General features: G+C 36.7%; 2 protein-coding genes across 2 annotated transcripts in view; both read left to right on the forward strand.

Moving 5' to 3' along the window:
• The first annotated feature begins 1,181 nt into the window (after positions 1 to 1,181).
• Positions 1,182 to 25,459, forward strand: part of LOC108150452 (fibronectin type-III domain-containing protein 3A) — a 114,913-nt gene continuing 90,635 nt past the window's right edge. The window contains exon 1 of the mRNA XM_017278612.2: positions 1,182 to 3,177. Within this exon, the coding sequence (XP_017134101.1) occupies positions 1,440 to 3,177 (1,738 nt within the window). The 5' untranslated portion in view covers positions 1,182 to 1,439. The remainder of the gene's footprint in view (positions 3,178 to 25,459) is intronic.
• On the forward strand, positions 6,979 to 7,729 carry LOC108150455 (accessory gland protein Acp29AB-like). Its single transcript, XM_017278620.2, has one exon. It carries the CDS (start codon positions 7,006 to 7,008, stop codon positions 7,708 to 7,710), a length of 705 nt encoding a protein of 234 aa, XP_017134109.1. The 5' UTR covers positions 6,979 to 7,005; the 3' UTR covers positions 7,711 to 7,729.

Consider the following 25,459-nt stretch of genomic DNA (forward strand, 5'->3'; position numbering starts at 1 on the left):
TGCTCGAAAAAGAACATTTAGTTTTTAAATTAGTTAAATGGAGTTTTTTTTTTAATTTATTACAGGTGATTCTTCGGCAATTAAGAAATGATTATAAAATATTTAATTGAATATTATCAAATAACTTAAACAATATTTCACTTAGATAAAATGTTTACTGTAAATATCGTATTTTACCACCAGCAAAACATATTTGCATACAAATCCAATCAGAATTTTAATATTTTTACTATTGCACCTTTGATGCCCAAGCTTAGTAAGTAGTCTCTCGACATATTTAAGTAGTGTAAATGGAATAGAAAATAACTTCCGGTTTATATATGTATTATTCATTGAGTTGGTTGGCCGCAAGAACTCGTACAGCATTTTCTGGTGTCTGCCGGCTGGACACATTGCTCATACGCCAGGTCGTCCGCATAAAATATTGAAATTGTTGACCAAAACGCAATTTACACATACATTTTGCATATTGACCAATCTCCGTGTGTGCGTGATGGCATGTGGCAAAAGTTGTTGAATAGATTTTCATTTGCATTTGTGCAGATCTAACTGATTTGGTCATTGCCTTTAATGTTATTTTTAGCAATTTATTTCGGTATGTTTTGGTTTTATTTTGTTGTCGTTGTGGCAAAATAAACTTAAAGCAAAATGCATTTAAATTAAGAGATTACGTTTAAATCAAATTTATTTTCCAGTTTTAAATATTAATTATCTGGTTTATATTACACTTTGATTGCCATTCAGTTTAAATAGTTTATAATTAGTCAACTAAAGTTTATTTTAATCGTAGAATATGACATGAACCGCATTGAATAAAAATGCTTGTTGTCGTTTATTGATTGTTTTTAGCTCAAAATAAAGGTACTTTTAACCAAGTTACAAGATTTTAACCAATTAAATTATGTTTTCTAGAAAAAGTATTGGGAGCTCCCTGCTTCCTTGAGTTGTACAAACATTTTCCAGTCATCGCTCTCCTTTTTACTTGCATTTATGATTTGCTTTTAATTAAAATAAATATTTTATGACTTTCAATAAACAATTTGCCAAGAAGCAAAGAGGCAGAAGGGCAAAAAACAACACAAGTCAAACTTTCGTCTCGTACTTGAGAGGGAAAAGTTGATAGAAAGTGAAAAACTCCTTGAGTTAAACAATTTTCTTTCTGTTTTCCGTTTCGTTGCAGGCATTGCCAACCGAAAGGTGTAAATAATTGAGGCCAAAAAACTTGGGCCTTATGCTTAACCAAGCTCAACTCATATGACTTTGTTTGAACAGCAGCAAAATGACACTTTCAGAAACAAGTTGCAAAGAAAATTCCAATAATTTTCCTCTGTTGTCACAACATAATCTCTATTTGAAATCTCTGATTTATGAGAAGGAACCAAGTAATTACTAAACAACAACTGAAGTGAGTTCCATTCGAATTACAAATATCAATAAAAATGGCAACTGCTGTCTTGGAGGTTAATGAAAGCAAGTTGGAGTTGGTATGCGATGAGTGCGACTATTATGGCTCAACAGATACGATATTTATCGATAACAGCACTCAAACTGATGGCTATGATGATGATGAATCGGAGCTTAAGCCCCTGAAACCTAGATTGAGTCAAATTGTTGAAGAGGATATGGAAATTGAAGGGGCAATTAAAGAGGAAGTTGAAGTACAAGTGGAAACAAATGGAATACAAAGCGATGACAATGACGACAGTGATGGAAAAGCCGCGATAAATGGCGACGAATTGAAGGAGGATGAGGACGTCTTAGAAAAAACTCTCGTAGAAGAACAGGAGCCAAATGTTGTCGAGGTGCCAGTTGTATCTGATGAGGACGGGGAAATCGACGATGTGGCCAGACTCACAGGTCTAGCTTTGGGTATGGGCTATGCCCGAATCATAGACTACGATAACTTGCGCATAATCGAACATGTTATCGAAAGCGATGATGAGGACACTAACGATGAGACTGCAGAATGCCACGACCTGGTGACTTTCATAGGTGAAAGTTATCAGGTAATCGAAAGGTCAGGTTATAGTCGTGAACCGCGGGCAATATTGCCGGTGGTGGACAACAATAACAATAATCGCAGCAGCGAAATATCCACAAATGGCCGTGGGCCCATCAGCGATAGATCAAAGTCCGGCCGCAAAGTGCAAAACGGAGAGCAAGCTAATCAAAAGGCCTCCACTAGTGCATCTGCAATCAGCAGCAGCAGTAGCAGCAATAACAACACCACAACGGCAACATCTACCAGCAGTGCTTTGGTAAAGGCTTATAAGTCGAATCTTACCCCATTGGCGCCACCCTTTCAGCCTGCTGCCTTGAAGGCCAAGCAACTGCAGCAGTCATCGCTGGCCAGCGGCAACATGTCGTCGGTCACGACGACGACAACCACGGCCTTGGGCTATACCGCCTACGAGCAGACAACGGTTTATTATCAACAACAAATTCAACAGCAGCAGCAGCAGCAGCAACAGCAGCAGCAACAGTTGTCACCCAAGCAGCAGCAGCAGCAACAGCAACAGCAGCAGCAACAACAGCAACAGCAACACTGTGCACAACATGCCGGCTTGCCGCATATTCATGGCGCCCAACTACTGCCCGTGCAATTGATTACCTTGCAACCAAATGGAGTAACAGCAGCAGCTGCGGCCGCCGCAGCAGCAGCAACAGCAGCCGCAACTCCAGCAGCAACAGCAGCGGGTGGTGCCACAGCAACATCTTTGACTGGCGCCGCTTGGCCACTTGTGGAGGCGCCAATTTACATCGACATCAATGGCGAATATCGCAGCTTTTGCCCGGCACATGGACCGCCGGCAGTGACAGCCCCAAATGGCGCCATTGCCCATCATCCCCACATACACACTCATACCCATGCCCATTCACATGGCCATCCCCATTCCCATCCCCATCCGCATCACGCAGCACAGCAGCAACAGCAACAGCAACAGCAGCTTCATCATCACCATCAGCAACATGGGCAGCATCAGCAACATTTGACGCCAGCGGCTGTGACAAATGTTAATGGAAACATTGCACAGGCAGCAGCAGCGGCGGTCGCAGCAGCAGCAGCGCCTAGATTGCTGCTGCAACTGGACGCAGCAACTGTCCAGCAGCAGCAACAACAGCAGCAGCAACAGCAACAAATCGTGGCCGCTAGCAAGCGTAGCAAAGTTTATCGAGGTGAGTGACCGTTTTATGACATTTGTTGTACAGTTTTTATTCCTGTTCATGATGCCCGGGGCTATTTGGGTCCATATAGTTTGTCCAAAGAATGGCCCATGCACTGCTAAAAAAAAGTAGTCTCTTTTGTAAGAAGAAGTGCATTTTTTGTATATCTGAACTTGTGAATATATATAAATAGATTTAAAAATGTGTTCCTAATACTACAAGTTTTCGCAGTTCAATTTATATTTCCTAATTTAAAGTAAACTAAAGTAAATTATCACTCATTCTAATGTTTACATGATAAAAACCCTATTATTGACACAAGCTATTATAAATGTTAAAAACGTGTCAATTTATTTAAATTTATTTTCCCGATTTCGTTTCATTATACCTTTACACTTTTTATTATTTTTTTTCTCTGTGCACTGGTCATATGGAGTCTGGACGATCTAAAGTGTCTTCCCTGTAACTTTGGCCATTACTTTCCGCTTTGATTCATGGTGGCAGTATGTAGGATGGGAGTTACGTGGGGAATCCGAGACTATTTCCGGAGCCCTACCTCTCGCAGCCCTCCTTTTGCCCACGATAACAGACCAGGAACCTAATCAGTTAAGCAAAGCCAACTGAGCCGGCAAGCTAACTTGGCTCTTTAGTGTGTATGCTACCCTGGTCAGGGTTAAAATTAATTTCGAAACCGTTGGGCGCTCCCTTTGTGTGGATTGTTTGCTTTTTGGGCCCGTCTGAGGTAGCGCAAGCAATGGGTAAGTTCTTGAATTGTTTGCCCGGCTTATTTGCCAAATAATCTGTTTGTTTGGCCATGCAATAAGTAGTTCTGGCCCCGTCATCAGTTGACATAGGCAGGTTGGACTGTGTTGGACCTTCGACAACAGAAGACCCAAAGGTGAACGTAAATGGAGAGATAATTGTTTTAGCCGCAAAGCTGGTCTTAAAATTAATCTAGTATAAGAGTGAGAATAGATCTGTTAAAAAATTGCTTCTGATATTTATAAAAGTTAAATAAATGTTTTTTCAAGGAGAGTGTGTTTACGAAACTAATCTCACCTCTCGGATTTCCTTAACCAAACCCTTTCACTCCATTCCTATATCAATGCACAATCCGCATCTCAATTCCTGGTGAATTTGTCTTTTTTATTGCCAACATTCAACGGCATCCGTTTGGTTCGACACCTGACAATTGGCCTCTAGTGATGACTGCGGCTTCTGTTGACTTTATCCGGCAAACTCTAAACCGATTAATTTTTGCCATTTTCAGCTGTGTATCAATTTGCATTTGTTCGTCCTGAGACCTGGGCACTCATGTCCCCATCTTTTGTGTCTCGTATTCTCTGGATCAGAGGATAGTGCATATTGAAGTCATCACAGTTGGCGACACTCCCAGGCAATTTTGTCCGCCAACTTGACCATATCCAGCTGTGTGTATGCAGATGACACTGTGTCACCAGAGTCTCCCGATTTTCCCCTTATTTTTTTTTCCTATGTTTTTGTCCCACTGCCAAAGTTTGCCGGAGAGTGCTCCGTTCATATTGTATACAGTTTTTTTTCGGGTTTTCACTGGCCCACCACACGCTGTGGCCTTATGGACTCCTCGATTTTTCGTTATGTTGGGCCCCATGCAACTTTGTTGCCTTATTCTCCATACAATCTTTCATCTCTGTCTCCATTTCCCATGGCTTCTCGTTCGCACGGACAGAGACAATGGTGTCCATTTCCATTGCTGCGCCTCTTTTTCGCAAATTTTCACTTACACATACGAATTTTATAGTTTTTAACTTTTTTTTGTAGCATCCAGGCTTTTTGCCAAAAACATTTTTTATCTCAGTTTAGCCATCTCTTTCCATTCTCCATCTTTTTCGCTCTCTTTTACACTTTTTGTGATGGGTACTTGCCTCTCACTGTATTTTGTCGTCATTTTTCTGATTTTTTTTCGATAATGTTCTTAAAATAGTTATTTTAATAGTATTTTCTGGAATTAAATATGAAACATGAAACAGCAATATACATTTTATTTTGTTTTTTTTTTTGGTACCGAGATAATCAACACAAAAATTGAAATTTCGTCTTGAGTTAAATTTTCAGTGTTACATATATAATTGTTAATATTTGCTAATAATTTTGATTTTTTTTAATCTTTGCCTGGCCAAAAATATAGTTTAAAAACACAACAGAAATGTATCGGAATGAATACATTAATTTTTAATTACTATTTAATTTTAAAGAAATTAAGAAACTATTAACAAAGGTATTTTATTGTGGATTTGTCTAAACGGAAAGTGTAGCCTCCGAACATTGTGGGCTTACGTTTCGTAGGATCTGAAAATCTCTTGGCTTGTTGGCTCTTTGGTGAGTGTAAAGTGCGTGGATTGCAGCATGACTTTTCTTCTACGTTTTTCTCCGTCAGTTTACTGTCGCCGATGTCCATGTCCCCGGCCGCTGGACATCCTCAAACTCAATCCCAGCCACATCCATGCCCATTTCGATGTAACCATGTCCAGTGTCAATTTGTACCATCTCCATTGCAGTTTGGCTGCCAGTTGAGCGGATTTCTTTTTTCCATTTTTCTCACTCTTGGTTATTTTTTTTACATTTTTTATTGGGCTATAGCCAGTGCAGGATCAGCCGCCTGTTGTCATAATTTTAGCACTCACTATGCGTCGCTTTATTTTTTTTATTATTATTTTTTTTTTTTCAACGAGAAATGCGTTTTCAACCCCCTTCCAATTCTTTTAATGTCATTTGCTCTGGGTGATTTTTTGCATTGCCTGCGTTGACTTTGTTTATTTTTCATGGTGTAATTTATTTGAGGCTCGTTGCCGCTGCTACTGGCTGTTGGTAGTTGGTAGTCGGCATCCCATTGGTTTATGGCTTGTAAGTTGTTTATTATTAATGTTTGGCTTATGCTGGCAGTTGTCGGGCCTCCGCTGCTTGGGTTTTTGGTTTGGTTTGGTTCGGTTTGGTTGCACTTTACGGGCATGAGCTCATAATGAAGTCATAGTTATCTGCCCCGCCCCCCGTTTTTACCATATCTCTTGGCCATAAAATATACGCGTATGCGTCATATTGCGACAATGCTCCGGTTCCCTCCCAGTTTCATTCCCGTTCTCAGGCATTTCAGCTTCCAAAAATTTCCCGCTCCCATTTTCAAGCCAAGCTCCATGTTCTTGTGCATTAGCAGCACTTATGTATTATTCGCATTAGTCATGCAGTGTCTGCGCTATGCGTCTATGTATATATGTCTATATATCTGGCTGAAAAGGAGCTGGTCTTGGGCTCGCTTTCCGGTTTTTTTTTCAAGTTATAACAACACAGTTTTTAAAACACCGCTTCAAACTGTACTTAAAGTGAGTTTATGACTTAGAATTTAAATCAATCAAAATGTATATTATCATATAATATTGAAAAGCGAAAAAATTATAAAAATTATTTATTGAGCCAATAAATACTATTTAAATGTTAACTGTGATTTTTATTACTTATGTGATTACGGTCCCTGATAACAACACATTTTAGTTTGTTGATGATAACCATTTAATAAATGTATTGTTCTTAGAGATCAGCTTTCGCAAAAGCCGAGGAATACGCAGAATTGATAAGCCAGAGTATATACGTAAATAATAATGCAATTAATGCAATTATTCATATATTGCTTATCACTGGAATGCTGGAATTCGCAGAACGCCGAAATCAGTAATCTAAGAATAGACGATTAATCTGCAAATGTTCCGACTAATACCCACAAATCAGATGAATATAAAAACAATCCAACAGAGTCGGAATAAATCAGTTGCAACCTCAACACGATCGGGAAAACATTAACTCTTTAAAATGCTTGTTCTGGCAAAAGCTTTGTTTAGTGGTTTAATGATTGTGATGGTCTACGGATCACTCGCAATAACAACTGAGGGTCCGATTTCCGGAGATCCTTTGCCAGAGCTGGAAACTCAGTTAGATGGATGCTGTTTTTCGGCGTTACAAAGAATGCTGGATCATGTGGCAGCCCATCAGACGGAGTGGGATGCCTGCGAAAGGAGCAAACTTAACGACGTTCAGGCGGATCAGATTCGGATAGAAAGCGAGTTGAGCGACATACAGGCCAAGCTATCCAGCAGTGGAAATTGGCCGGAGTCCAAATCGAACGTCCTAAACATTCCACCGAACTTCGAGAAGATCGATTCTAAATACTACTACATTGAGAAAAGCACCCGGCAGAATTGGTATGGGGCCTCAAACTTTTGTCGCCAGATGGGCGCACACCTGGCGAGCATCCAGAATTCTATGGAACAGTCCAGAATCGAGCAGCACCTTGTCGATCGCGAAGTCTACTGGCTGGACACCACTGATCTGGCAACGGAGGGCGAGTTCGTCCACTCGAGCTCCGGCAAGAAGGCAAGCTTTCTAAACTGGGGATACGGCGAACCCGATAACCACCAAAATATGCAGCATTGTATTTTTCTGTACAACGGCTATTACTACGACAGCCACTGCAACACTAAGTCTCTTTTTATTTGCCAGGCTGGTCTTGAAAAATAACATTTTCTAAAAACATAAATCTTTTTAAAAAAAAAAAAAAATATGTTTATTTTTTAAAACCAAAATATAATCTTAATTTATTGAGTTAAATATATTCAAGTATTAATTAGAACGGCGTGGTACTTAGTATAAATAATACTTAGGCCGTTTCCTCATCTTTATTATAATGATTAATAGGGGCTAAGTAAAACTATTTAAAACTTCTTTGTGTACTTTTTTTGCAAATAAATCTTTAGAAATTTTGAAAAAAAAATATTTATTTAAAAAGTAATATTAAAACACTTTAAACCAGTGTTTTGTTTTAAAACTGAACACTGAACTACAATAGTTAAGTAAAATATTATTATTTAATAAAATCAACTTAATATTTATTGATGTATTAATTTAAAAATGATAGATCGATTAAAATTAGTTAACAAAAAAGCTTTCTCGCAGGCGTATGTGTTACACATAACCAAAATATTTCAAAAATTTACATTTCCATTTTTTGTATTAGCAATTTATTTATTTTAAAAATTAATTTTAGTCATCTGATTGACAAATGAAATTTTTTTGGGAGGCACATATGTTAACTTTCATTTTTCCGTTGATCACTGAGACACAGCGCTGAGTATTTTCCATAGTACTAGGTTCGCCATCCTGCCAATCCAAGAAAGGAGCTACCTCGCCGGAGGACGAAGAAATGTACTCCTCCTGGTTGGACAAATCGTTGATATCTATCCAAAATTCAACGTCCGCATTGAGCCTGGTCGAGATTAGGGTGAGTTCCTCTGCACTTCGGATACTTGCAAGATAGCCGCCTTTTTGGCGACAAAAGTTTGCAGCCGAAAACCAATTTAGTTTTTTCCTTTTCTCGATATAGAAGAATCGCGAGCCGATCTTCTCGTAGGTAGGGGAAAATTTGTCGACATTTTTGCGTAGGTCTTCCAGCTGGCCCTCAATCCGTACTTGTGCCGCATTCGTAGAGCGCTTTTCGCAATCATTTAATCGACTCTGCTGGGCAGTCAACAGATTCAGCATCGGTTGCAAAGTCCTTACGCAGGAATCATCACATTCGGTTTGTTTGCCCGACAAAGTGATGGGATTTGCCACAGCTTCATCGGAACTAGCTGCTATAATAGCAAAAAACAAAACAATTGCAAACTTGAGCATTTTTGTTAAATGGTCGTGTTTAAGCGATCGTGTTAAAGCGGCAACTGACTTATTCCTCCCTTGGCATACTGTTTTTATATGTTCATCTGTTGTTTGGTGGTTTTACTTAGTGCTTTTCTGATAACAGAGTTCTTCGAAGTAAAGTGTCTTTGAAAAGCACGGATTTCATTTCATCTATCTACAACGCTCGATCAGCGTTATCGTTTATAATTCTGTGACGCTTCAAAAGCTAATGTTTAAAGGTCATCAATGACTCGTCATCATCCTTATCAGGCCAGGTTAGTCGGTATGGGATATTACTTATTAATTTCTTCTTAAAAGCTATCACGACAAAATTATTATTTTTGAAGAAACATTTAGGATTTAATAAAAAAATATTACAATTAAATATATTTGTTTTGAAGCTCTTTAAATCTTTTAGGTAAAATAACTTTTTAAAGGAGGCTACATTGTGCAACAGACATACACCGAAAATGACAAACAGTCGAAAAAGTTTTTAATGAAAAGCCAAAAACTTGCTGCAAGGGCAAAATCAGAGAATCGAGTTGGGATAGTTGGCGCTTGCCAGTCATGTGACCAAGTGTTGACACCAATTTTCGCAACTTTCAATCAGCTTTTCGGATAGGGTTGTTGTGGGAAAAACTTACTCCAACAATCCGGCTCAAGTCGAACTTAATTAAAGCTCTTTAAGTACTGCAGTTGGCATAGAGAGGCCGACATTTACGGTCGGATTGTTTCACAAATTGGAGAGTTCTAGACCAAAAACCAAACACGACAAACAAGCAAACTTTGTGCCTTGTTTGAATTTGTGGCGCAGGATGTGGCTCAAAACGGTGGTGATTTAGGCGTGAAATTTATCTCACCCTTTAAAAGCTTTTGCGAATAATAATGGGCAAAAAAATGGGAGAGTAAAAACTCTTGAACCAAAATGATGTGCGCTTATAATTGCCGCACAGTCTGGACGCAGATTTAATTGTTGGCCCTGAGGGAAAATCCAGAGATAAAAAGGAGGCTCCAAGACATTGGCAAGTGCAACAATTGAAAATGTAGCTTCTGGGTTTTGGGTGGTACCAAAAGTTTCTTAGTCATGGCCAAAAAGTTTCAGAAGCTGCCGAGGAAACGAGTAGTTTGTAGTGGAGTCCACCGCCTCCTTTTCTAATATTCTCCGTTTTTCCCCACACATATGCTGGGAAAACCTGTGGTTGCCTTAAACTTTGTTAAACGCCACAACCGTGTATGCTTAACCCCCAAACAAAACCCCGGTAAAAAAGTGTAGTCTACTAACTATGCTTTACTTTGTCCACGGGGGTGTTGTACAACTTGATGCTGCAGAAATCTCTATATAAATCTATACGTATATACATATCCATGTAAGGAACTTTGTTCATGGGGGTGGAGAAAGGAATTTCGGGGCTCCATGGCGTATGCGTGATTTCGAACTGCTTTAATTTTTTTTTGTGTTTAGGCAGCAGGAAGTAAAACTTTAAAAGGGCTAAGCCTTAAATCTATTACCCATATATACGTTTAAATAATTAATGTGGTAAGTAAATAAAATAATATAATTTGAATTTATTTCCTCTGAGAAGAGGTAAATTACTAGGACTAATTGAATTAAACTAAGCGTTTAATCTTTAAAGTACACATATTGTTTGCAAAAATAAATTTTAAATAAGCTAACCGTAAATTATTGCGATAACAAAAACACTATTGTGTAATCAATTGTAAATGAATAACTAATTAAATTATACCAATTAATCCAGACCAGAGTGATTAAAACAATTTGGAAACAATTAAAAGGCGTGAAAGTGTAACAAGGACTATTTTTATGGTAATTCATTCAATTTCTGATGTTGTTACTTTCCTATTACATTCAATTTAAAATTAATTCAACCTCCTATTTTCATTGAGTATGCAATTACCTTTCATTAACTGACATTCAAAGGTGATTTGATTGGCGTTGCATCTTAAATCTTAAATAAGTTCTCTGAGATCTGAATGGTGCTTTATTTCTAAGCACTTGACTGCATTTCCTTTTGGTTTTTACCTTCTGAACTTTTGGCAAAAAGATGCCATGATAATGCACTTGACAGTTGCAGTAGTTTTCTCCTTTTTACCATTTTTTTTGTAGTCACTACCTTTTGTTGGATTTTCAATTCGGCAGCATTTGGGTGGGAAATTTAGCTCTCAATGGGGTTTGTATCTATTCAAATCTATTTTAAGTCCATTTCGATAAGGAAATAACGTTTTTCATAATAAATGAAATATATGTAGATATAAAAGAAAATCATTTTATTAGTTTAATGTTTATACCAGTGAAATAAACAAAAAAATTACTTGACACACTATTAAATATACTCTATATAAAAAAGGCTTATAATTTTTTAACACATTTATATTCATAATAATTTTATTTTATATTTTTAAAATGCAATATACGAAAAATGTAATACAATCCAAAAAAAGTACTGTAGCTTTAAGTTCGCTTTCCAATTTTTTTTCTTTGGTTTTTTCGGTGATTTTTTTCCCCAGTTAGCTAAAGTCTTTTAGCTGTTGGCAGTTTGACACGGCGACAAATACAGGGGTGAGAATGGGAGGGCAATAGGGGCAGGAAAGAGACAGAGAAATCGCAGAGGGAATGCATATGTAACCTTAACTTCAGGATTCTTTCCTTGGCTCGTTTGCTGCTGCCTTCGTTGTGCAATTTACCAGAATGTAACGTTTTATATTCAATTTAAAGATGAACCCATACTAGGTGCCACTGTGTTGTAAATTTAAGTGTGGCTGCTCTTCTAGTACTTGGTTCTTGGAATTTCATTGGCAAGCTTAAGCTTTTCTGCTAAATCTACATTTCTGGGAAATTAATAAAACACTTATGTTGTTATGTTAAGCTCTCTCGATATCGTTTTGACTGGAAAATAAATCAATTTGAAAGTAGTTAAAGAGATTTATATCAACAAAAAAGTGCATTTAATATAAACGCGTTCTGCAAAGCTGAAATCTAAAACAAAGACTAAAACAATATTTATCATTTTCAAAATGTAATTTTACTTTTAAAACCTCACTCAATAAAATCAAATTTTTTCGCTTGCTAGCTTGAAATGAAATCCCTTTAATATTTTATGAAGCGATTGTCGCACAAGGGCCACGTGTTTTTGCTTAAACGACAATTTGCATACGAAACTAGAAAAGGTGAAAGGGTGTGGGAAAGCGAGAAAACTATGGTGAAAAGGTGGGAAGCCAGTGGTCAGGGAAGGAAAAGGGGAGCGACGATTTTCTCCATGCAATCTTTAGTGTCGAATGGTGCCAAGTTGGAAATGCACTTTTTATGTTCGTATGGCGTGCAGCGTAACAAATTTAACCGTAGACAGATTGCACATGTGTACCGTTTTGTAATGTTATACATGTAACACCCACACAGACTCAAACTTTTGGGTGCATCGCACACAGATATTTAAAACACAGATACTCCTCACACGGACATTTTTATACCAAGGGTAGACGAAGTCTGGAAAAAGTTTTCATGTAAGTCGGTGGATAAAAGGAAAATGGCGAGGGAAAGGTTCCTCAAATGTGAAACAAATTGTTTAATGTTCTATCTCCTTCTCTGTCACAGATGTCGCTGTCTTGTTCTATCTCTCTTTCTACACATGAAAGAAAAACAAGAAAGAAAGCCAACTTCGGCAAGCCGAAGTTCATATACCCTTGCAGCTATCGCAAGAATTAAATATTTTTGAAAACATTGAAAATTATGATTTACTTGCGTATGTGTTTAAAAACATTGAAGCTATGACGATTTGCAGCTTAATTATTTGATTGTTCTTTTATATATTTTTATTATTTGTATGGGAGCTATATGATATAGTCGTCCGATTTTGATGAAATTTTAAGCATAATTCTGAAATATTTAACCATTGCTTTATGTCGAAAAACAAAACAAAAAATTAAAAAACAGCAAAGTTATAATTTTTTTTTCAATTATTTTTCCGATTGTTCCTATGGGAGCTATATGCTATAGTCGTCCGATTTTGATGAAATTTTAAGCATAATTCTGAAATATTTAACCATTGCTTTATGTCGAAAAACAAAACAAAAAATTAAAAAACAGCAAAGTTATAATTATTTTTCAATTATTTTTCCGATTGTTCCTATGGGAGCTATATGCTATAGTCGTCCGATTTTGATGAAATTTAAACCATAATTCTGAAATATTTAACCATTGCTTTATGTCGAAGAACTAAACAAAAAATTAAAAAACAGCAAAGTTATAATTTTTTTTCATTTATTTTTCCGATTGTTCCTATGGGAGCTATATGCTATAGTCGTCCGATCCGGCTCGTTCCGACTTATATACTACCTCCAATAGAAAGACAACTTTTGGGAAAGTTTCATGCAGATAGCTTTAAAACTGAGAGACTAGTTTGCATATAAACGGACGGACAGACGGACAGACGGACGGACAGACGGACATGGCTAGATCGACTCTACTAGTGATGCTGATCAAAAAAATATATATATACTTTATAGGGTCGGAAACGTCTCCTTCACTGCGTTGCAAACTTCTGACTGAAATTATAATACCCTCTGCAAGGGTATAATTAGACAGGTTAGCTTGTTGTTCAGCTTAATTGCGATTAGAAAAAAAAATGTTAAAAATTATAAGCAATATATTTTATTATTTATTATTTGAAATATATCCAAAGTAAAGCAAAAAACTATTAAAAGGAGGAAAACATTTTATTTATGTTAAGGCTTATATATAAATTTTCAATATTTTTTTCCAGTGGATGTGCGTGCTTGACTCTGGTTGATTTTGCCAATGCGACAATTCCTCGACGTCGACATTTGCTGAGAGTTTAGGAATCGCACGTTTATTAACTCCATTTGGATACATTTTCCCTCATTGTCTCAAACTCTCTCTGATGCTCTGTCTCTTTCAGTTGGTCCCTTTCAGCCATCAAAATCATGGCTTAATCGCTCTGACTTGTTGTGGCTAATTGCAATTTGAAATGCTCCAAGAGATGAGACGAGCTGAGCTGACTTTGATTTGCCCTAAGTCGGCACTTATCATAGTTTTTAAAATCGTAGAGTGGGCTAAAACGTAGTTTTCTAAGAAGTTGTGGTCAGACTTTTGAAGAGTAAAACATATCTTGTTTCCTAGTTGGGTAGATTTTACGGTTGTTTTTATAATCGGTGCTTTATTAAATATATATTTTTTTTTTATTTTATTTTTAAAGTGACTATAGTGTTATTTTTGTAAGATTTAAGAGTGAGTGTGAGGCCTTTTCAACAAACTGTCCATTTTAACCCCAACTTCCACATGCCAACAGGTATTCATCAATTTGCAATGGTAATCTGGTGTACTGCTATGACAAATGATTTTCCTGGGCCAATGTTGAAAACATTTTACATAATGCATAAATCATTGGACCAAAAAAGCTAAACCAATTTGCACAGGTAAACAAAGGCGAACACGAGAAATAAATAAATTGTGGGGGCATGTAAAATGAAAACATTTTCACAAATGCATAATGACAAATAATTTGTGTGGCAAACTCATCTCGCACCTTTCACCAAGCTAAATAAAAGTGAGGAAAAATACAAAACAAAACTTTTCCGACAAGTAATTCTCATGATTTCAACTTTGAACTGAGTCGCTGCTGTCACTTGTTCAAGTCCCGTCTTTGCTAATTTTTCGTGCCCACCTTCAAATACAAAATAAAAAGAAGGAAAACTTCAAACTTGTTAGATAGGAAATTTTCCAACGATCCTTGCCATTTACTCTCGGCTTTTTCTCGTCTTTTTTTTTCTGACAGGCTTCAAGTTGTATTCGCTGGGGGGAAACCCAAAATTTATGCAAATATGTTACAGTTGCGGGCACATCCGCGAGCTTTTCCTCTAGTTTTCCACACCCACACAGCCACCCCAGCCCCGTTGGCCTGTCTGTTTTCTCTTTGGAAAACTTTTTCCTTGCGTTGGCCTAAAATGTCGTCTTGGCGCCAAAGTTTTTCGTTCGTCCCCCCTCTTCACTTTTTCCTCGCAGAGTTTCAGTTTCTTTTCGCCGGCAATGATTACAGGCCAACTCGAAAGTTGCAAATTAAAGGCAGCGAATGAAAAGTTGACCACTTCCACTTGAAGTCCTTGATCAAGCTAATCCCTTAACTTTTGTTACCAGAACGTGTGTTTACCCTAATTCAATTTTCCTGTATGCTGTAAGCCAGTAATTACCCCAACAGTAGCAGCAAACAAGCGCAAACAAAAGGCCCACAATTACAATTGCAATTCCCTGGCGAATGTTTAACCATAAACACGACACCTGTCCGCAAATAAATTTTTGGGCGTTGATTTTGGGGCTGTGTGTTTGCCGGTGTGGTTAAGTAGCGCATCAAATATTCAAAAGGTGGGTGTTTGGATGTGCTCTGTGAACAAAGGCGGCTCAACTGTTGCTACCCCTGGGATAATAAAACGAAAGTCGAACGGAACAATGATGGTATGGCCCACAATGGTGCAACGAAAAAAGGGTTGTGCAATTACAAAAATGTTTAAAGGGCTAGAGGCTATTAAAGTGGGTACTTTTGCATTGGCCTTTATATTTTTAATCAACAAGCAATTAATTCTATGTTAATAAAAATATTTCAACAGAAACGCAATAAATACCAAATAAATTAATTTAATTTGTCAAACTAAAAATTTCTATTATCGTACATTTAAATATTGTTAAAAAAAAATGAGCAGGCTAATCAATAGCAACAATAACAGCAGCTGGTTCTTAAAAATAAATAAATATGACAAATTAGGTAAATAAAAGCCTTCCTTTCATAAATTTGATCTGTAAAAATACTTGAAAACCAGAAAAATTATATTTAAATTTCAAGACTATTTCGTTCATCAAAAAGTATTAATTTATGTTAAAACAGAAAAGCAACATAATTCGAAATACATGCAACAGCAGCAACAAAGAAACTCCAGTAACATGAAACGCAGCAGAATATGCAACACGATAGGGACACCAGGAACACACAACAGCAATGTGGGTTAAATTTGCTAGGATAAAAGAATCAAGCAATGCCAACAACAATATCAGCAATTTAGCCGTACATAAGCAGCAGCAACAGCAGTAACAGCAGTAACAACAGCAGTATCAACAGCAACATCCCAGCAGCAAAAACAATTGAAATTGCGAAAACAAAACCAATTACCGCAAAATAATAGAACGGCTTGTTGTATATCTGATCCGTAACCACCCACTTTTGGCCACTAAACCATCTGAATTTCCACCAACTCCACCAGCAACGAACAATGCCAAATTTGCCAGCTATTATGTCGAAATTAAAGCTCATTCACTGACATTTTCGTCCTCAAAAGAGGTGTGTGTATGTGTGTGTGTGTGTGCTCTGGTGTGTTCCTGTATGTGTTTGCGTGCTTTTGTTATTTTAATCATGACCAACAAGGCCAGCAGGCCAAAAGTGGGCGTGTCTATGGCAATAAACTGTCAATTTTCAATTATGTCCCGTGATGTGTGGAAGCCACCTTCATGCTTTGAACCTCCTTTTTGCTTTTCTGACAGGTTCTCTGACACGGCCAACACTTTGGCCCACTCACACACATGCCCACACCCACAATGGCCACAAATACCGAGACACTGAGTTGGACAAGTCTGACATTTTGGGGGATATATGTTACACTCGGTCGCATTGAATCGTGCGGTGAGCAATGTTCAATGTCCCACCAGCTTAACATTGTCCATTTTCCATTGTCCATTGAATACACAAGAAAATTCAAGGCGGTATATACAGTTTAATATTGAAACACAGTTAAACAGGATCAATAAGATTTGGAAATAATATATAATAAATACTCCTCACCAATGTAAAACATATTGCCTAGTTTATTATTACGTTCGCAAGTGCGAAGCTTAATTTTAATTACTCTTGATCTAAAATCCATAAACAACTGAAAAGACGACAACATTTTATCACTGGTTCTATTATGGAAGAGTATTTGAGGCTTACGGCCTTTAAATCTTAAATAAATATAATAATAATATATAATTATTACTCGTTAACACATATATAATTTACCAATGTTCTTAGTTTAATGGCATAAAGCCTCTTTAAAATGCATGAGCTAACACAATAGTGGTCAGCAATGTATAAGAACTAGGGCAGTTATTAGGCAATTAAAGAGGAATCTTTTATATATTTGATTTTAATTTGGATTATAAGCTAACCTTAATTTTTTTTTGTAAATCGCTTTCGATAACACGAAATCTAACTATCCTTATAAAAACGTTTGATATAATAAATGATGTTGATTGAAAAAGGTAGTTCGAAAGGATTTGTTATTCGTTTAGCCAGTTCTTTTGTCAGCCTTGTTAAACTCATTTAATATTGTACGACAACTTTGAAGCTACCTTGTGCGGCAATATATTATTTGCCACGATTCCCTCCCTGTCCACAAGTAAAAACCCCCGGAGCGAACCACGTTGGCCTGTCCAATTGTTCGGTCCTGTTCATGACATTCATTAGCTTCAATGGGAAAGTGTTTCATCCGACAATCCGAGGAGCGACAAGGGAAATGGAATATCGGACAGAATTATGGACCGGGACAGGAGGCAGACAATTGCTCCATTCAGGCAGATGAATCGGACACAGAGCGAATCCCAATCCCTGAAAGGCCAGCCCCAGCTCCCGCCCATTGTTCGTGTTTATGTCATCGGCATTGTTATCCTTGTCATGCTTTATGCCATGTTTACAACCCGATTTTTGTGCCCCTCCGTCCTGGCCACCTCGTCGTATCCTTGTTCGTGCGTCTGGTGTCGTCAAGTGCAACACTTGCGGCCATCTTGAGCGTATTGAATTATCCTCATCATCATTGGAGCGGATCCGTTTGAGTTGCCATCATCACGTCTATCGGGTCACTCAGCGAAATCCCGCCGAAACTTAGGATAAAAATAATATTCGGATAGCAACTCTATACATTTAAAATTAAGAACTTAAAAAAGGTTTCGTTAAAACTAAAAGAGCAACAATTAATTAGGAGGTTCCGTTTTAAAAATAATTAAGCAATTCATTTTTTTTTTAAATAAAGATGTAATGATAAATTACAAGACTTATAAATAAAACAGTGAGGTCGGGTTAGAGAATTTTTAAAGATTTAAATTTAATATATTATTTTGTAAAGTTGCATGTTCATCAAACGGACTCGGACTAATGTTTATTTCGTTATATATAAGCATCAATGTTTTTAGACTCAATTTGAGTGACTTAAAAGGAATTTAAGTAATTGGCTTTAAAATTTGTTTAAAATTTGTTTAGTTAAACTAAAATACTCAATTGTCTTAATAACCACAACACTAATATATATGAAATGATTTGAGAATGTTATGAATTTATAGATTTATTCTCAGTGCCTAACCATCCCCTTATCGTTAAGTACATTATTGCTGTGGCTATCCGAAATGGTTATTAGTGCCTTAGGAGGAAAGCTCTGAAAATAGAAATCTTCAAATTCTGATAGATGATTTGGCCTGCAGGATGTATTTTCGGTTGCTAAGCAAACAATTTGTATGCCTGCAAGTATTCTTTTTTTTTTTTGTGTTTAGTTCAGCTGGACAGCAATTATTCGAAAAGTCATCACCGTTGTTATTGCATCATCATGATGGAAATTATTGGTTTAGGGCTTGCATGGATTTTCGATGTTATGACTTTGGGTCGGCAAGTGTTGCATTACAAATTGCTTGAAGGAAAAGACAAAGGCCGCAAAAAGAGTTCACAGAGTGGGGGGGGAAAGAAATGACTGATGGAAGGCTTTCGGTCGCCAATTATTTGGATGGCCAAAAAAATGAAAAGTTGATAGCGTTTCCTACGGCGAGTGAAAGGTTATTGATGCTTTTATCTGTTTGCTGCCCGAATCGCAATTGTGGGTTGAATGGCTAAATTTGATAGTGCTCGAGATACCAAATTGCTGGCTGATGGTTTTTTTACGAAGCGATTGAAGGAAGTGATTTTTTTGTGGTAGGAGTGAAAAAATAAAATCTCCGTTTAGTGCTTGAAAAGAGATAGTTGTTACCTTTCTAGAAAATGTAGTATTAATAGTAAAAAAGGAAAATGATATTAATGCGATTGCTTAAAAATATAAATACAGTGCTAAAAGCTTTTATATATTATGTATGAAAATAGACTTTCTTTCCATCTTATTCATTCCTGTTTTTTTTTTTTTAATTTCAACTCAAATTACAAGTAATTCCTGTTGCCCAATGAATTATTTCGTTGGAATGCAAATATGCTGCATTTCATTATTGGCAAACAAGCGTTTTCTTCATGTTGACTACCATGCCATCTGATTTCCCAGTCTCTGTGGCAATTTGCAGGCTGGCTGTTGCAATTTGTAGCTTACAACAGCAGCAACACCAAGTGCAGCAGCAACAGCAACTATAAGAAGTACCAAGGGCTGGATAAAGTTGAGAGGTTGCGAATGGCGTTTGGTGTTGACGGCGTTGTTGTTATGACTACCACTTGCTTTCCGCGATGTTGTTGCATGTTGCTGGTGTGCATCAGTTCGCTGTTATGTTGTTGCACCAACAGCTGTCACGTTGTTGCTGTAAGCGACAGCAGCAACAGCAGCAACAGCAGCAGCAGCAACATCAACATCAACATCAACAGCAGCAGCAGCAGTAGCAGCAACATCGACCGCGGCCAAAGTCTGCGCGAACATGACAGAAGATGACGTTGCCTGATGATGAGGTGGCGATTCTTTTTTTTAGCATCGCTTGTAACCAGCAGTACAAGGTGATATATACGCAAACTTGTGGAAGTAATGAGGCTTATGCGGTTAGTTTTGATTTAATGGGTGTTGAATGACAAGGCAATTTTCCGAAACTAAAGCTTCATTTAATTTTCTGAGTTTTGATAAATGTCAAACTACTTTAAAGTCGAAAAACATTTTTAGGCACTAGAAAATAATTTTTGTGTATATAATAATTTAGGAGTGTTGCCTAATTTTCTCGGTTAGATTTCCTTAGTTTTATTTATCTGATTTTCAATGCGCATATTTGTTCTGTGAACGAATGTACCTTTCTCTACCCTCCATGGTTGTCAGCTTACGAGTATCTATCGCGTTTTCTGTTCCTGCCTCTTCTGCCCCAGCTCATTTCCCTTAGTTTTCATCATACCCTTGTTCCGTCTGCTGTCGCTGCTCATCAACTTCAGTTGTTGTGTCGCATTATGCAATCAATTTTTCAAAACTGCACAAACTTGGCTGCAACAACAGCGAGGTGGATTAAAGGGCTTGGGATCTAGGGGGCCTTACGATGAACCCTAAATAGTGTTGCCAAGCAAATAATAATATATGGTTTTATAAATTTTATATAAATATGAGTATTCTTTGAAAGAAAATCAAAATGTTGCGGAAATAACCCGCAAAAAAAAATCTACAATTAAAATTAATTTTATTTACAATACATACAAATTTAAAAAGTTAGAAATGAATCTAGCACTTTTTTGAACAAAAAAAATCTATGTTGGCAACACTGACCTCAGTCCGATTTTGGGCAAAAGTTGATTGTAAAACGAGGAGTCCAGAGCCCAGGAGCGACTGAAAGCCCAAGCGGCGGATGGCTAAGTGCAACTTTAATTGAGGATTTTTTAGATTCCTCTTTATTTTTTTTTTGTATCTGCAGCATTAATGCGATCTTAATGCAAAAGTTTTCGTAATTACATTTTGGCATTCAGCTGACTGGCTTATCTTGCTACCCTTCTCCGCACTGGCCCTTTCTATAATCTTGTATTTTTTGGCCGGCCCACATGGCGTATGCTTCATTTGACGTGTTTGCAAGCTTGTGGCCGGGCTATTTTCCCTCAAAATTTCAACAGCTTTTCAGCTGGCAACAGGTGAAAATTCTCATTTCATTTTAGGGCTAAATCAAGTGTAAAAAATTCAAATGCCTTATCAGCTTAAGCTTCAGCTTCAATGGAGCTCAGCCCATGGGTGTGTTTGCGCATCCGTGGGTATTCCGGAGTATCTGTGTACAGCCAGAGCATCTGTGTGCGTGTTTGTGGGTGTGATGAGCTTTTGACTTTTGGCTGCTTTTGGCTTTTTGCGGAGTTTTCCGCCGAATGAATGCAAATGAATAGGAGAATATTTAAAATTGCAATTGAAACTGTAATTGAGTTGGGCAAAATCCGGGAGGGTGGTGGCAGTCAAGTGTGCTTAAAGCTTCAGAAACCTGGGTTGTTAGCAGATTGTCAGTCCGTAAAAGTCTACAGCATTTTCATTTTGTGGCAAAGTTCTTTTCACCAAGCAGCAAAGTGACTGACTCCCAAGCGACCCCAAAACTGGCTTAGATAATAAATTGATATTCCTGACGCACCTTTTGAGGTGAACGGTAATCGAAATGCTTTTCCATTTGCTTAGTAATCTGCGAGAAAAGAAGGTTGTCCTCGGGGAGAGCCAAGTGAAGTTTCCAAAATGCTTTGGGATATGGAATAATGATGGAGATTAGATAGAAGCATGATGAAGTGCTCTTGTGTGGGCTAATAAATGGCAGTAGATAAGCGATTGTTGGTTGAAAGTGCACCGAAAAGTGGGTAAAGCAATGTGTTGGCAAAGATTTTCTTTAAGAAATATAAAGAGTTGTGGGTGAGTGGGTTTTTATTGTGGGAAGAAAATATAATAAATCCAGTTAAAAGACCCTTGAAATTTCTATCTAAAAGTTTAAGCCTGAAACTTTAAAAAGGGCTTTTCACTTTTTGTGATGATCCGTTAAAATTTTTTCTGAGCTCATCTTTTGTGAATTATATGTTTCTCTCTGTTAAAGGCATACCGAAATAATTCCAATTGTCGTATTCTGTCTGCATCTGCTTTTGAAATTTGTCTATATCAAGTAAAATAATTTATTGCGTCGCTGTTATAGCCCCCAACTATTATGACAATTTAATGACAGTCTCAAGTGACCAACGAAGTAAGTCAAAACAATTTCCCTTTCTGAATTTCCACAGCCGAGTACTTACCAAAAGACTATTACATAAAACTGCAGCAGAGCGCACTGAAATTATACCACCGAGAAAAGCCATTCATCATCTAAGTATGAAGTTGTCGGGAGCGAGAGCTTTTGACTGCATATTAAAAGTAAAATTCGTATTTCACTTTTTGTCGAATCATTGTTGGGCTATGAGTTTACTTTCCCGAATGCAGAAAAAAAACTTTTACCCCTTTTGAACAGAGAGCGCCGCACCTTCTTCCACTTTTATTTATTAAAGGTATCCTCAAAGCGAAGCTCGTGCATTGAACCGCCCAAGATTTGTTCAAGATCCGTGTAAGAAAATTATATATCAAGAGGTTCGATTTTGGCATACCCTTTAGAATCGCTGGTTGCCAATAAACTATTTTAAAAGCTGTTAAGTTTCCTAAATATTATTATCCGTTATCTTATATTATTCAGAATAAATACCTATTATTTTGAAATTAAATGCAGTTTATATTTAGATCTTAATCTAATTTTCAATTCTTTTTTAATTATAAAAATTTGTAAATTAAGAAATACAATAAGGCAATATTTTTTGAACTTCGTTAATCTACGATCTGCTGGTTTAATTTTACTCCTTTGTACAAAAGGAAGTTATACTGATTTTAAAAACGGGTTTCATTTAAATTCACAAGCCGTAATACTGTAATTAAGTGCAGGCCACAGCGAAAGGTACATCGCCTCGCTTATTATAATAGCCAAAAGAAGGTGAAAAGCTGGGGGCCTAGGAGGAAAATTGAGGCATGGAGGGTGTACGCCAAAACAAGTTGCATATACTTGAATGCGCTGCGAAAGGGAAAAGTCTGTGCCACGAGAAAAAATTCACTTGAATAGAAAGCCAGAGAAAGAAGCTCGGCTAGAAAAAAAAACTATATAAAAAAACCACAAATAAATGTCACGAATGAAGTTTAAGGAAAGGCAAAGCAACAATTGCTATGGGGGGACGCGAAAACCCCCTGACAAGAATAACAGTGCGGAAAATCCGCTCAGCAATGCACAAGAAGTGGCAGAAGAGAAAAAAATTAAGAAAACTCCCAAGCGTTGGATAAGTTTTCCCAATGTGTGTTTGGGTGCGGAAGGTCCCGCAGCGACTATTTGCCTGCAAATGACTTTGAAAGTGCGCATTTATTTCAATTCTTATGCTGCAGAAGCTGTCGCCTGTCCACGGCACTCGGAATGCGGCCCCAACTTGCGTCAAAACTAATGAAGCGTTCAACTGCGAATCTGGTTCAACTATTTGATTAGTTCCATTCAATAAGGCCACCGATTTCGCACCACAATACCCCCGTCTTTGGGGTATTGCACCTTAAGGTTCCTGCTTTTGTTTGTGTTTTTCTTCGTGACTTTTCCTAGGCACTATTTTGACATAATTATGGGCTTTCATAAAGGTAAGTTATAATTCCATTGAATATCTTATTTATTTATAGGGAAAGGCCATTCCCAAAAAAGGTGCTTAGTTTAACAAACGTACTTTTCTAATTCGATGTTTAAGTTCAATGTCACACAAACCAAACAATAAAGTTCAAATAAACAGTTTTACAAGTAAGAAAAGAACTGTTTTATTAGGCTGTTATAACGTCATTACTTTTTACTAAACAAACGTTTTTCTGGGCAAAATATATTTGCTATACTTAATTTACCATAAATTAAAGTATTAAATTGGAACCAACTCATTAAACATATTTATATTAATTTGTCTAAACAATGAATGCAAATATTATTGAAAAGAAAACAAATAGGTATGTTAAAGTCGAGACCATATAAACTTACATTTCATTCTCGCTTGATGTTGTTGACTTGTAAATCTTTCAAAAGCTCCCGTTGCACACAGCACCGGATTTTATTTCGAGAAAAAAATTAAGTCAAGGAGGAGTTTGTTGTTATTTCTTTGGCTGTTTCAGGTGGCATACAATTTGTCTTGTTGGTAAAACCGAATTGGTTTGTTTGTAAGTCGTAAATAGATTTTGAATGGCATTTGCCTAGCAATTGCAAATATTTAAAAATTAGCATAAATACTATGTAGACTATCAGGGAAATAGGAATTTGCATTTAAATCATTTAAATTTTTTGGCACGTGTTTATAGTTTAATTTTAAAACATTTAATTGCGTTGTACTGTTTTAATACAAAAAATTGCGATTCAAATAAAGTTTACCCGTCTCATTTTCGGTCTTAATCAAGGTTCCTTGGAAGAGCAACCGCTTTTAACGTTTTCTGTTTTAATCGTGCCTTCAGCTTCGCCTCCAACCTAACAACCACCCTCATAGTTAAACAATTAGTGCATAAAACAAAAAAAAAAAAATGAAAAGGAAGCGTCTTTCAGTCACGCCAAAGCTGCAAAAGGCTTCGAGCTTGGAGCTCATTATGTGAGCAGTCATGGGAAAGGAAGCAAACAAGTAAACGAACGAAAATCTCTGAAAAAATCTGGCTTTAAGAAAAACGATGTCTTTGTTTTTAAAAACCTTTTAATTGTAAGTTTAAAATTTCGTTTTAATAAAATGCTAATTTATATTAAATGGGGAAAAAATGTAAATATATAAATGACTTGAAACTTGTCAATATAAAATTTGTTTCTTAATATTTTATGAATAATATATAAAAGGGGTATAAATTTATAAATTTAATTTTACATTTTGTAAATTAAAGAAAAAAAACTCTATTAAGTAATAATCTACTGTTCCAAAGCCAGTTTTTTTCAAGCAACCAACAGTTTTTGCTTCACGGTAGTTATTAAAGTTAGTGAAATAATTTCTTTGTTCACGAAAGTATGCAGCAATTTTCACTTTTAATTATAAATGCATTTTCCAGCCTTGCGTGACGCTAAGCATTCTGACCGCTAACAAACTATCCTAATTGCCTAGCTCGGCTCACGGTTTAAACATTAAGCTCGCTATTTAATGAAATTGGTTTAACTTCCGGGAAGTTCTTTTGATTAAAATAAACAACCTTAATACAAAAATATTGATTTGTTTTTCCCAATCATATATCTCGTTGGCAAAAGGTCAAACGAGAGCGGCAAAATTATATGGAAAATTGTGTTCTTGTTTTCATTTTTCTTCATATCTCATTTCGTTTCGGGCATAAATAAGTATTGCTCATTCAACTGTGTGCTATTTTTTTTCATTTTTTTTCTGTTTATTTTTGTGAAGGCTTTGAATCAATTTGCCATTAAATAAATAATGAGCTATTTTGTAAATACTTTGGAGTCGAGTGAAAAGAGTTATTCCATTAAAATTTTAAAAGTTCACCTTTATTTCATTTTTTTGGAAGGCATGAATTTCAGTTATTATGGAAATGAAATTGGGGTAAAATAAGAGCAATTACTTTGAGGAATATATTTGTTGGGGTACAAAATGTCATAAAATATTTACGCGTCAACTCATGTCACTTATTTTATTGAATGTGAAGACATTTTTTTATGATTAACTTTTTGTGGGTCCGAAATGAATCGTTGTAACTTAATGTTTAAAACTGCATTTAGTATTTCAATATTACCATTATTATTTAATAAATATATTTTTGTAAAGTTCATGCTGCGATAAAAGTTGACCTAATTCTTAAGAAATTACGCTGTTTA

Source organism: Drosophila elegans, unplaced genomic scaffold (assembly GCF_018152505.1).
Source record: "Drosophila elegans isolate 14027-0461.03 unplaced genomic scaffold, ASM1815250v1 contig_814, whole genome shotgun sequence".
Classification (NCBI taxonomy): Eukaryota; Metazoa; Arthropoda; class Insecta; order Diptera; family Drosophilidae; genus Drosophila; species Drosophila elegans.

Coding starts and splice junctions, on each gene's coding strand:
- LOC108150455 (XM_017278620.2), top strand. CDS start 7,006: ATGCTTGTTCTGGCAAAAGCTTTGTTTAGTGGTTTAATGATTGTGATG.